This window comes from Ovis canadensis, chromosome 9, assembly GCF_042477335.2.
Source record: "Ovis canadensis isolate MfBH-ARS-UI-01 breed Bighorn chromosome 9, ARS-UI_OviCan_v2, whole genome shotgun sequence".
Lineage (NCBI taxonomy): Eukaryota > Metazoa > Chordata > Mammalia > Artiodactyla > Bovidae > Ovis > Ovis canadensis.
The window spans coordinates 24,736,719-24,749,349 of NC_091253.1; the positions used below are offsets into that span (position 1 = coordinate 24,736,719).

Consider the following 12,631-nt stretch of genomic DNA (forward strand, 5'->3'; position numbering starts at 1 on the left):
GGGTGAGCTCCAGGCCCTCTCCAGGCCCACCCCAGAAAGCCCCCAACCCCACCCTCACAAGCCCCACCCCCACAAGTCCCACCCCCTGGTGCCCAGGCAGCCCAAGCTCCAGTGCAGAAGGGAGCTCCATCTCCCCTGGACCTTCGGCCAGCCCAAAGCCTCCAGGCTGCCTCCCCAGGGAGCCCCCGCCCAACAGGCCTCTCATACCTCCTTCCTGCCCCCGCCCCTCCCCTCGGGCCCTATGAGCACAGGCCTGTGCACTTGAGGGATGGAGGGCAAGAGATGGACCCCAGGTACCCTGGGGTACACCCCCGGTCTCCGCCCCGCCCCACTCCAGAGGCTGCTCTGAGGCCCTGAATACACACAGCACCCAGAGTCTCCAGCCACATCGCGACGGGGCTGCATGGCTTTCCTTCTGCACCACAAGGTGCCCCCCCCAGCCCACAGCCCTGAGTCCGGAGAACCCCAACTGTCTGTCACCCCCTTTAAGGGTTTCCTGCCCCTGGATGGAGGGAGGCAGCCGCTGGACGCACAGTCGGGTCCCACTGAGGGCGTCCCACGCCTGCGGGACAGGAGGCAAGCAGCCTCGGAGGCCTCCTGTCCCTCGGACCCTGGGAACGCCACACCTCCTCTTCCTGCGGGCAAGACTCGCAGTCCCAGGCAGCTCCCAGGGGCAGGACCCTTGCAGAGCTGCTGCTGGGAGAGCATTTGGACAACCCCCCTGGAACAGCGGGGGCCAGGAGGCCAGGAACGTTCACACAGTCTCAGACACCACCCCCGGGGCCGTGTCTCTGGGTGCTGACCTTGTCAAGGAGGAAACCCTGCCCTCAGCTATCCACCAGCCCTCCCACCTGGCTCTTCCCGTCTCTCACAAAAACAAGGACGGCCGTAAGGACGGCCGTGGGTCACTTAAGCCATAAAGCCTAGATTGAGATTCAGTAAGGGCTCCCCTGGTAGCTCAGCCGGTAAAGAATCCGCCTGCAATGCAGGAGACCCTGGTTCGATCCCTGGGTCAGGCAGCTACCTTGGAGAAGGGCATAGCAACCCACTGCAGTATTCTTGCCTGGAGAATCCCATGGAGGAGGAGCCTGGAGGGCTACAGTCAATAGGGGCTGCAAGGAGTCAGACACGACTGAAGCGACTATGCACCCAGGCGTGATTCGGTAAACACACACACACATGGCCCTACAGGCAAACATGAGAAGGCTGTGTGTCCATCCTGGTCACTACCCCACCGCCCTCAGCACCCTCCCTGCCATCTCCACCTCCAACGTCTTCTGGCTTCTTCAAGGCTGCTTTCCAGGCGGCCTGCCCCGATGGCCCACGGGGTCTCCCGGCCTGGAGCCCAGACCAGCCCACCTGGCGGCTGCTCCACATCCATCACCACCGCGACCTTTGCCGGCTAGTTTTCATAGCTGCCCCCTGGGTTGATGGTCCTCTGCCTGCTTTAACACCTGAAAGGGGGTCAGGGTGGCTCATGAGCAGGCCTGGTGGCACAGAAGCCTGGAGGGTGCCTGGACCCACCATCTCTGAGGCTCAGACCAGACCCTGCCTGGTTCCACTCGCACAGCCCTTGTGCCTTCGCAGCCCAGGCCCCAGGGAAGGGCCGCCCCGCTGTGTTCTGGGCCCACGCCCGCTGTGTGTGACTCCATCGTTTGACCTGCATTAACCATGGTCCTCCCTTTGCAAACAATTCCTTTTGTTTCCTTGCAACCACCTCCCCATCCACGAGGCCAAGTCACTTCTGTTCTCCAACTGCCCTGGGTCCCCAGTTTCATCAGAGAAACAGAAATCCAGTCTGGAGGAAGAAGAGTCACCCCAAGGTCACACACAGAGACGGCAGCACAGCCAAGGCTCAAATCCAGGCCTCCTGAGTGCCAGCCCCAAGCTCCTCCCAGCACATCACCCTGCCCTGAGACTGGGGTGTAACTCCCTGCTCTATGGCAGGGCCCACCCCCACCATCCAACCAGCACATACCCCTTCATCCACCACCTCTCTCATAAGTGGTGGAAGAATAAGTGGGCATGAGGCTCAAGTGTCGGAACGTGCCCCCTCCCTTTCCAGCCAGTGCACCCACCACCCATGCATCGTCCATCCGTTCATTTCTCCCTCCACCTAGCCACTCGCTCAAGCATCACCCTGCCATCTGTCTTTTCAACCATCCATCATCCATCCGCCCGTCCATCCACACATCCACCCACTCACCCACTGCGCCCTCAGAGGACAGAGAAGTCAGAGGATGGGACAGCAGACGGGACCCAGGCCTCTGGCACAGGGGAGACGGACGGCAGGGTCCGCAAGCAGCAGAGCACAGGGAAGGACGTGGGGCAGTGTGCAGTGGGAGGTGGGCCGCGCGGCAGGTCCAGGAGCCCTGCTGTCTGGGGCCGGGAACAGGAAGCTCAGGCTTGGTCTAAAGGCCATTTGTGAGGAAGAGGTTGGCGGTGATGAGGGCACCATCGGGAATGTGGGCCCAGGGTACCACACTCAGCAGTGGAAAGGGGCCCGCGGCTCCCGTGTGGCGGCCAGGGGAGGGGTCGGCCTGGCCAGCTCCAGCACCCAGGGCTCCCGCCCCGAGGGCCGGCACTTACGCGTCCTCCGCCAGCTGCTTGCCCAGCTTCCACCCTGCTGACTCACTGGCGGCTCCTGCCGCCACCCAGAGTGGGGACCCAAGGGCTGGGTATAAATCCCCACAGGCGGCCGGCGGAGACCGCAGCCGCTCGGCTCGACTAGAGGGATGGCCGTCCCCAGGGCCCTGCTGGCCCTGCTGCTCGCCGCAGCCTCGGCTGTGAGCCTGGGTGAGAGGGGCAGTGAGGCTGGCCGGCAGGGGGCCTGGCGCTGGTCTTTGCCCAGCCTAGCTCCGCGGTGGGGAGGGGGTCACTGACTGGGCTGGTCGCCCTGACCCTCTGGTCCTGAGCCCGGCTCCACCCGGGGCAGGGGTCATGGCCTGCTCTCCAAGCAGGGAGACTGTGGCTCGGGTGGGGGGAGCGCAGTGCAGGGATCACGTCTAAGCCGGGAGGGTGGGCCTGAAGGGGCTCAGCGGGGCAAGGCCGTCCCCCAGGGAGGGACCCGACACACGCTCCAGGTGGAGCAGGGGGAAAGGGCCCAGGACTGAACCACCCCTGGCCTCTTCTCCTGCCCTTCCTGTGACCCCCAGGGTGGGTCTCAGGGCTGGGTGATGAGGGTCTGCCTCCGCTCCTCCCCCAGGTGAGGCCTTAAGTTGCATCACCTGTGAGCAGCCCACGGCCCTTCCTCTGTGCAAGAACATTACCTACTGCAAGCCGGGCGAAATAGCCTGCAAGACCACGCTGATGACGATGGAGGCAGGTGAGGCGGGGGCCTGGGGCTCCCAGCTCCCACTTCAGGGCCACACTGCAGACCCCAGCAGGGGCCTGGGTGACTTCCCGGCCATCGGTCAGTTAGGGTGTCCTGGGAGGAGGCAGGAAGTGCAGGGTGAAGGGCACAGACTAGGACGGCCAAGGAAGGCCGTGATGGGGTGACTGTGCTCTGACACCTGCCCTCCCTCCAGAGTTCCCCTTCAATGAGAGCCCTGTGGTGACCAGCACCTGTGCCAGCTCTTGCGAGGCCACCGACCCAGACAGCATCGGGGCTGCCCACCCCATCTTCTGCTGCTTCCATGACCTCTGCAACTCCGTGGGCATTGCCAGGCTCAGTGCCGGGGCCCTGGCCCCCCTGGGGGCCGTGGTCCTCAGTCACCTCCTTCCCTGAGGCACCCAACGCTGCCAGCTGGCCACTCTGTTGGCACACGCCCACGGCCCAATCTCAGTGGGCACAAGGCTACTGGTGGGACCCTGGGGGAGAATCATTTTGGGGTGCACTCTGCCCTCCTCCCCTAAACCTGTGGAATACATAAATAGACCGAGGCTGGAGACCATCTCTTCCTTCTGGACAGAGAGAGCCCATGGGGCCGCCTTCAGGGAGCTGGGTGGGACCAGGCGCGTTCCGGCACGCGAGCCTTGTGCCCACCACGGCCGTTCTGAGCCGCTTCACAGACAGGCAGGCAGAGGCTTCAGGGGACAAATGCCTTCCGGTAGTCTGACCAGGACTCGTTGCTCAGCCCAAGGAAAATCTGACCCTGCTTCCAGAATATTTCCTGGGGTTCTGGAGGCATCCCCCTCTCCCCAGGATGGGGAGGAAACAGGCTGGAATCCAGTGTTATCCGTGGGTGGGTGAGTCTGCGGGGCCCAGGTCTGCTGCGGCAGCAAGAGGGGACCTGGGGAAGAGGGTGTGTGGAGATGACCTGGCCCCCCAGGCTGGGTCTTCCAAAGGGTGTGGGGTGGTGTGTACCTGGGTCTGCGGGAACCCACACGACTCCCCAGGCCCCAGTCACCTCCTGCGACAACAGGCCTACTACACCCTGGGCCTCGGGGACAGCTGAGATTAGAGGGGAGTGAGTGTACAAAACATGAAGGCTGTGCCAGCTTGCCCCAGAATGCCGGGGCCGGCTCAGGGGCCCCCCACGGTCTAGCCTGTCTGCTCAAGGATGGGCTGCAGAGTGTCCTTGGGGGCTGACCACCCCCCTGGAGCCCAGGATCCTTTGGCCCCAGGAAACCCTGCCAGCTGTCCCTGGCGCCCCTGGCGGTCCCTTGCTCAAGCCCCACTGCAGGGAGTGGGAAGCAGGAGCTGGACTGACCCCCGCCTGTTACTGCCACCTTGCTGTCGGGCCTCTGGGCAGGAGAGTCTCTACATTCTGCATCACAGCCAGACTTCCAGACCGCCCCTGATGTGACCCTGCACTTGGAGGCCAGAGCCACCACTCACCTTGGGGCACAGTGAAGCCATGTCACTGCCCCCTTCAGCCTCACCAGCAGAGCAACAGGGGGGCAATCTCTGGGCGCTTCAGGGGTGCAGAGCAGGTGTGCAGCTGGGAGAGGCGTGGCAGCTGACCACTCCCAGGGAAGGCGGGTCGGTGGGGGCAGGCACCTGTGGGGCCTCCACATGGCCAGCAGAGGGCGTGCGCCCCTCGGACTCCTCGCCTGGCGCCAGGGTCGCGGGGCCTCCCTGCCTGCACCTCCACCGGGAGCCACGCGGGGTGGCCTGAGTGCACGGGGGCCCGCCAAGCCCCTGCCCTGGCCCTAGGCACGCCCGCTGGTCTGCGCCCCTTTGGGAGCTGGGGAGGCCATGGCTGGGGGCCACAAGAGTGGCCAGTGGGTGGCAGCAGGGTGGACGGCAGCTGCCCACACTGTCTGTGGGCATGTGGGGCCTTGACACAAATGGGTGCTGATCGCACACCCTCACCTCCCATTACATGGAAGTGGGTGGGTCACAAGACCTGCAGTGGGGAGATACTCAATGCTCTGCCCCCTCCCCGCTCACTGGCCAGAGAAAGAAGGGCCCCTCTTCCATCATGAGAGATGATGAGGAACGCCACCACTGCCTCCAGGAGCTCTGCCTCCCTGGACGTCCCACAGGCAGGTGGCGGGGTTGGGGGCGTGGTCACCTGGGGAGCCAGATGCTGCACAGACCACAGGGGGCGGGGGCCTGGGGTGGACGGTCCTGTACCCACTGGCGTGCAGGAGGCGGAGCATGGTCTAGGGAGAACCAGTGCCCAGGCCACACGCAGGCTGACAGTCATTTGAACTTCTCAATAGAAGCAGCCAACGCATGGGATCAGTGGGTCTTGCGAGAACTAGGCTGCAGATACACTTCCAACAGCCCAATCCTGAAGCCAGGCCCCTTAGTCAACAGGTACCCTTCTCCCCTCTGCTGTGGGCCTGTCTTCCGAGTGCGGACCCAGAGCCTCCCCTACCCCCAGCCCAGCTGGGCTGCGTCTCCCTGAAGTGGACACAGAAGTCCCCATGCCCCTGGGGCAGCCACATGCAGCCTAGATGCCAACGACCATCCTGAACACCCCCTACTGTACCAAGCGAGGCAGACCATGCCTAGGCACCTGCATTCCACCTCTCCAGCCACTCATCCCACATGCGCCCAGCCAGTCACTAGGGGCCACTGGCTAAGTGCACCATTTCCTGTCTGTGGCCCCACCAGGAACTTGTCCTGTCTGGCAACGGTCAGCTCAGTCACCTGCCACGATCCCCCAAACCCCACCGCCCCTCCCTACAGGACCTGTGCAAACATGTCACATGAAGAGAAACAGACCTTCTGGGAGGGGGGCCCACCTGACCCTCACGTGGCCACTGGCTCAGGACAGGCACGAGGCCCCACCTGGCAGGCCCTGGTCCTGACTGACCCCTGGCAGGGCCCTCGGGGAAGGCGGAAGGTGAAAAGGCCTGCGGCTCCAGCCAACCTCCCTGGCAGCACAGCTCCACCCTACTCCAAGCCTCTCCAGCCCCACCGCCCCATTGCTGAATGCCTGCTGCACACCCAGCCACTTCCAAGGGCCCTTCTCTCCCAAGCCCCAGTGCTGGCCCCTCCTGGGGAAGGTGGTCAGAGCACGGACACCACCCCCCTCACCTGCCTTCTGTCTCAGGGGTACCATCCCTGCCCTCCTGGGAGGGCCTGCACAACGGTCCCTCTGCTCACCCTGCCCCCCACCCCACCCACTAAAGCCCACTGACCTCTGCCCCACCTGCCAGCCCTCACCTTGCCCAATGAGCCCAGGAGCCTGGGGGCCCAGACCCAGAGTCTGGGGTGGGACCTCCCAAGCCTCTGTGGACAACCACAGAGAAGGAGAGGGCCAATCTGTAAGGGGCTTGGGGCAGCTCCTTTCTGGCCACGACCCCGTGATCCGCAGAACGGGCACAGGTCCTGCCAGCGTGGACCCCAAGCTCATCCAACAATCCCGACAGCGACCCCCGCCCCATGTCAGAAAGGGCTTCGGAAATGAAGACTCTCCAGCACGCTCACATTGAAGGCCCTTTACTCTTGGGCTTTCCTTAAATAAAACAGAAACACTGTGGTGTTCCCAGTGGCTGAGGCAGACAATGCTGTGGGGGCAGGGGAGGAAGAGGGCTGTGGCCATGCTCCTGGCCCCGCTGGCGAGGGGTGGACGGGTTGGCCAGGGAGCAGTCCTGGGCCCCTCTGAGCTGCCCCGGGGGCCGCTGCAGGGGCACACGTGAGCAGGCACCCTGCCCAGGGCAGAACCCACCCCCAAAGCTCTGACTGTCCCCAGCCAGGGACGAGGCCCACCTGCACTGCCCTCACACTCTCCGAGGCCCTGAGCCAGTACCTGCTTCTCCCCCAGGCTGCCCTTGTCCTAGCTGCTAGGCAGGAGAGCGGGCAGGCCCCAGCAGGCACCTCAGCAGGCTGGTGACACCAGGACAGAGCTGCTCGAGCAAAGCCAGGAAAACCCTGTGTGGCTCCAGCCCACTGTGGGAAGCAGCTCTCAGTGCAGGAAGAAACAAACAAATCAACAGCCGGGCAGGACGTCAAGTCAGGCAAGGACAGCCCCAGCGGGAGGGCAGAGGCACTATAGACCCAGAGAGGGCAGGACCCCAGCCAGGGTCACAAAGCATGGTCCTATGGGCACCAAGGGGTGCAGACGGGTGAGGGCACCCAGGCAGGACCCCACACCTCTCCCCAATCCCTCCTCAGCAGCAGGTTCCGACTAGGAACCCCCACCCCCACCCCCAGCTATGACAGCTCACCACCTCCACTGGAGTCGCTGCACATCTGACCTGCGCTGGGCCCACCATAGTCTCCAAGGCCCGAAGCCCCTGCTGCAGGCCCTGCCACCACCCTAGGGTCCGGTGACCAGGCCTCTCTCCCGAGTACCCTGGGCCGGTCTGCCTGGCCCCTAGCTGGCCACACTCTGCCCTGCCCTCACGTGCAGCAGAGGGATCTGCCTTGAAATGCTGCTCTGATCCTTCCAGCTCCTCGGGGCCCACATCAGGGCCCAGGCCTTGGCCAGCTCCCTGCCCCGCCCCCGGCCTTACACCCAGGACTGCTCTGGCCTCACCCCCAATGGCAGCCTCAGACTCCAAGCTCTGGCGCTCAGGGCAACCCCAGCCCGTTCCCTGCTTCAGGCACCCTGCCCACTCAGAGCACGGAAGCCTGGCTTCACCTGTAAGGCGACCCACCCCGACCCCCTGCTGCCTGCATACCAAGGGCCCTGGGCCCCAGTTTGCCCATCGTTATCACCCCGAGGGCAAAGCTGGCTGGGTGCCTGCGTCACCCCCACCCCGTGCTCGGTGTGGGATGGGGTACGGAGGGGCATCAATAATGGGGACGGGGAGGGCCTTGAGCATGTGAGGGGGCTGGGTGGGTCGCAAGGCCACTCCACTTCAAACAGGGCCCAGTCCAGCCGGCCCATGCTGCCTCCAGGTTAAGGCTGGTGGGCAGGGCAGGCAGGCCGTGGCAGTCACTGCTCCTTGAGAACGTCGTGGAGCCCACTCTCGGCCCGAATCAGCTGGCTGCTGGCCTCATTGTAGGCAATCCAGTGCTGCAGGTCAGCTGGCAGCTCCGGGGGCTCCACCTGCAGAAGGGGGGGTTGAGACCAGATCCAGACTCGCCTGCAGCCCAGCCCTTCCCACGAGGCCAGGCCACCCCGTGCCAGCATTTCAGCAGGCAGATCCCGGGCACTGGGCTCAGCCTGCCCCACGCTAAGCCTGACACTGGACCCAGGGCCCTCCGCCCCATCTGGGACTGGACGTCCACGGGGCGCCCCTGCCAGGCCGGGTGAGGGGCGCTTCACCTCACATGGGCATCACCCTTCAGCCCACGCCTGACCTCATGGCACCCTCCCCTGCAGGAAAGTGGCCTTGGCTCTCTCTCCTCCACACTTTGGTCACAGCTGAGTCCACGGATTTGAAGCCTCGATGGCTCTCCCCTCCCGGTCTCCTGACAATGAAGGGACACACACAGCATCTCTGTGGGTGTGAGGTGGGTGGGATCCAGGCTCTCTGGGGGTGTCCCTGACTCAAAGAGACAGAAAAGCAGCAGGCTGGGCCTCTGGCCTGCTGTGTAGCCTCAGGCAGTTTGCATTGCCTCTCTGAGCCTGTTTCCCCACCTCTGATATAATGGAAAGGCATGGCCTCACCATGACCAAGGTGAGGCTGTCTCCCTCTTCTGCGCCTGTCCAGGGCCAGAGAGGGCAGCGCCCTGCCTGAGGGCACCAAGGGGTCCAGCAGGTCCTGGCTTTGGCATGCAGGTGCCCAAGCATTAGGCACCTGTCTGCAGCAGGAGCCTGCCCTGGCAACCAGCACCGCAGCAACGTCCCCAGGGCCCCCTTGCCATGCCGCAGCGGCAGGCCCAACTGTGCCGGGAATAGCAGGCCCTGGGGAGGGGCCTTGAGCCCCAGGCAGGTGCTGCGGCCCTCCTTTCTCCAACTGGAAAAGGCGCAGGGCCTGCAGCTCTAGAGAGTTCAATTCTCACCCGAACCCAGGAGATGGTGACCCAGCCCCTCAGCTCTAATCTGGGTGAAGGGGGTCTCAGGACCTTGAGAACGCCCACCAATCTCCTGTCACCGACAGCACCCCCACCCCAACGCCATCCTTCGTTCAGAACCGAGGACCCGTGAGACGGGCTCAGCACTCTCGGCCACACTTGGACTGAGAGGGGTCTTCCCTATTCTGGAAAATGTGGAGGGCGAGGCAGGGAGCCCTGAGGAGCTAGGTTCCTAAGAAGCAGCGGGAGGTGGGCATGCTGAGTCCTGCTACAAAGAGGTGATCAGGGAACCCTGAGGGGTCCCACGAAGAAAGGCATCAGTGAAGAAGGCCCTGGCCTGGGACCAAAGGGAAGGGCGGGAGCGGTACCCGGCGGGACGAGAGCACCCCGCAGAGGGGAAGCGGCAGTGTGGGGCCAGGAGGCCAGCGGTCCTCAGGGGCCAGGGGAGATGTGCGGGGGACGGGGGATGCTCACCCTGCGCTTGCACAGGTGCTGAACGACTCGCTCTGGCGAGGTGCCCAGCACGTGCTGGCGGGAGCGCAGCAGCGCGCACACGAAGCCGTCGCGCAGGCTGATGAAGCGCGCCTCCATGTAGAAGGCGCGGTCGTCCCAGCCCAGTAGGCGCGTGCGCACCTCGAACGGCTCGAACAGACGCAGCGAGCGGCGGTAGCGCGCGCAGGAAGCGGCCAGCACGGCGCGCGCCCCGAGCGCGCGCAGCCCCTCGAGCACACCACAGCGGGCCAGGTGCGCGATGCGTGCCACGTCGGCCTCGCGCAGGTAGCGCGCGTTGTTCATGTGCAGCAGCAGGTCCAAGTCCGAAGGCAGCACGCGGCCCGCATAGCTCTGCTCAGCCAGCAGGTCGCGGACTCGCGGCTGCAGGAGGCGCGCGCGCAGCACGGCGCACGGCACGCGCACGAGGTACCAGCCGTCCAGCAACGCGAAGTAGGCGAGGGCCAGGGCCAGCAGCGCTACGAGCAGCTCCAGCATCGTGGCAGCGGGCGCCGGGCGCGGGAGAGCAGTCAGCGCGGGTGCTGGTTCCGCGCGCAGCGTTGCAGCCGGCGGCGCTGGTTCCAATGCTCTGCCGGCCCGCCTGGGAACCCTTGAGTTGCGCTGGCGGAACGAACCATCTCGCGAGGCCGGCTGAGGGGGCGACGCGCCTGTCGCCGCGGGACGAAGTACCTCCTCTCTCCGCGGCGCCCCCCTCCACGCTCTCAGTGGTTCGTCCCACGCCGCGGCGCTAGCGGCTTTCGCTTTCTCCTCGGCGGGCGGGGCATAGGTCGGCGAGCCCAGGGGTCGCAGCGGCACCTGGCGGTCACTCCCGGCGCTACGGACGCAGGAGCGCCGCCGAGTCTCCCGCAGCGTCGCCCCCTGGCCCCTCTGGGAGCGCGAGCCCCTCGCGCCTTCCCTGGCGCTTGAAGACTCGGACTGACCCCGGAGATTCCACCTCTAATTTGGGAGAGCCTCCAACACTTCCCTGGCCTAGGCTGTGGAATTTTGCGGGAGAAATGGAAAATAGTCCAGTCCCCAGCAGCGTTACTTGGAGACGACTGGAAACCGATCCTCTGCTCCCGAACCTCCAGGGGCTCCCCGCTTTCGCAGGACGACAGCCCCACGTGCGGGCGGATTCAAGGAGTGTCTCAGTCTGGCCCCAGTACACCTGTTCAGTCTCTTCATTAACCCCGCCACACTCACCCCTGCCCCCCAAGATCCTGACAACCGCAACCTCATTTCCAAGCATTCCCACCCTTTGCTCTTTTAAGAAACGGGAGCAAAGAACATCCAGGGTGGAGAGGGAGGAGTTAGTAACTGAAATGACTCAGCAGTGGATTCAACGGTAACTCGCCTTAGGCACCTGGACGCCTGGCCTGACACGCTGCTGCGCTGAGTCGCTGTCCTGTCCCTTTTCTCTGCGGGGCTTTGCGCGAAGGCCCAGAGAAGGCAGGCCACCTCGCCTGACCAGCCTCCAGGCCTCTCCAACGACCGCGTCTGCCAGTGACCCCCGAGGCTGCCTGCTCAGGTCAGTATTAGAGTCCCGCGAGGGTGGGTTTGCCGAGTGATTGCTGCGGTCCAGTGCCTCTGAGAAGGCATCTGGCAGCAGCTGGGCTGAGGAAGCTGCCTCTCCGGCCAGTCCACACCCAGCGGGCTTGGGCTGCAGGGTTCTTGCAGGCCGGGAAGAAGGAGCTCCTGGGGCAGCCGCGGTCCACAGAGCTGGGTGCTAGGCGGCCTCCTCGCCAGGGTCAGTGTCGGGCAGAGGATGAGTGGTTTGCTTTTCTGGCTTTGCTTCTGGGACCAGCAGCTGGGCAGAGTAGGGCCAGTGTTGTCCTGGGTCCCTGGATCTGCTTGGATACTTCCAGGAACAGGGGGCTCATTTCCTGTCAGGGCAGGTCCACCGCCCTAGGAAACCCTGGCAGTAAGAAGACCCTTCCCACACATGCTCACACTTGTCCCTGTAATGCTGTCCCTGCCCTGGCTGGGCTCCGAGCCATCTGTCCAGGGGTGGGCTAGCTTCTCAGAGCCAGTGCCATGCCCTTCGAGGCCCCCTTGGCCACCCCTCAGAATGCAGCCGCCTTCTCACCCACCTTGTCCCATCCCCACAGGAGAGGACCTCATAGCTAGAGTGCTAGTTCTGGAGACCACAGTGCAGCTTGGTGGGTGAGGCTCCAGCAGCCCCGCCCTCCTCACAGCCCCCCATCCTGAGTCCTTCTGAGCTTCTGCTGTGCACGTTACCCAGCACACACATGTACACACACGTGCACACACACACGTGCACACATGTGCACATGCACACGACACGGGTGCACATATGCACCCACACATGTACACGTGTGCACACACACATCCACACACGTGGGTACACGGATGTCCGCACACGAATGCACATACACATGCACAGACATGCACACACGACACGGGTACACATGCACATGTGCACACACGTACATACACATGCACACACGACATGCGGGCGCATACAGATGCACACATTGACAAGCACACACTGCACATGCTGTTCCCTCTACAGGGCACCCTCCCTTCCATCTGCCCCTTTCTGGAACCCCAAACTGGGCTAGATCCCCAGAGTACTTACTTTTACACTGATGCAATCCTTAAGTAAGGGGTGCTCTCTCCCCGCTGGATCCTGTGGCCAGGTGGCCAGGGCTGATCTGTCTCGTAGACTGCCAAACCCCAAGGCCAACGGGATGCCCGGTGCACTGAAGGTGCTCAAAATGTGAATGATATAAGGACCAGCGCCTTCTCCACGCCCCCACCAATCCAGCTGCTTCTGTCCCACCCAGTGGACACACGCATCTTGTGATAGGTCTCTGG

At 64.2% G+C, this 12,631-nt stretch overlaps 2 protein-coding genes across 2 annotated transcripts; one reads left to right on the top strand and one right to left on the bottom strand.

The window, feature by feature from the left end:
- The first annotated feature begins 2,735 nt into the window (after positions 1-2,735).
- Positions 2,736-3,727, top strand: SLURP1 (secreted LY6/PLAUR domain containing 1). Its single transcript, XM_069601158.1, has 3 exons — positions 2,736-2,796; positions 3,206-3,325; positions 3,528-3,727. The coding sequence occupies exons 1-3, from the start codon at positions 2,736-2,738 to the stop codon at positions 3,725-3,727; spliced, it is 381 nt and encodes a 126-aa protein (XP_069457259.1).
- Positions 3,728-6,822: 3,095 nt separating this feature from the next.
- On the bottom strand, positions 6,823-11,055 carry THEM6 (thioesterase superfamily member 6). Its single transcript, XM_069600836.1, has 2 exons — positions 9,779-11,055; positions 6,823-8,393 (listed from the first exon to the last, which is right to left on the bottom strand). Exons 1-2 carry the CDS (start codon positions 10,289-10,291, stop codon positions 8,280-8,282), a joined length of 627 nt encoding a protein of 208 aa, XP_069456937.1. The 5' UTR covers positions 10,292-11,055; the 3' UTR covers positions 6,823-8,279.
- Positions 11,056-12,631: the final 1,576 nt, after the last annotated feature.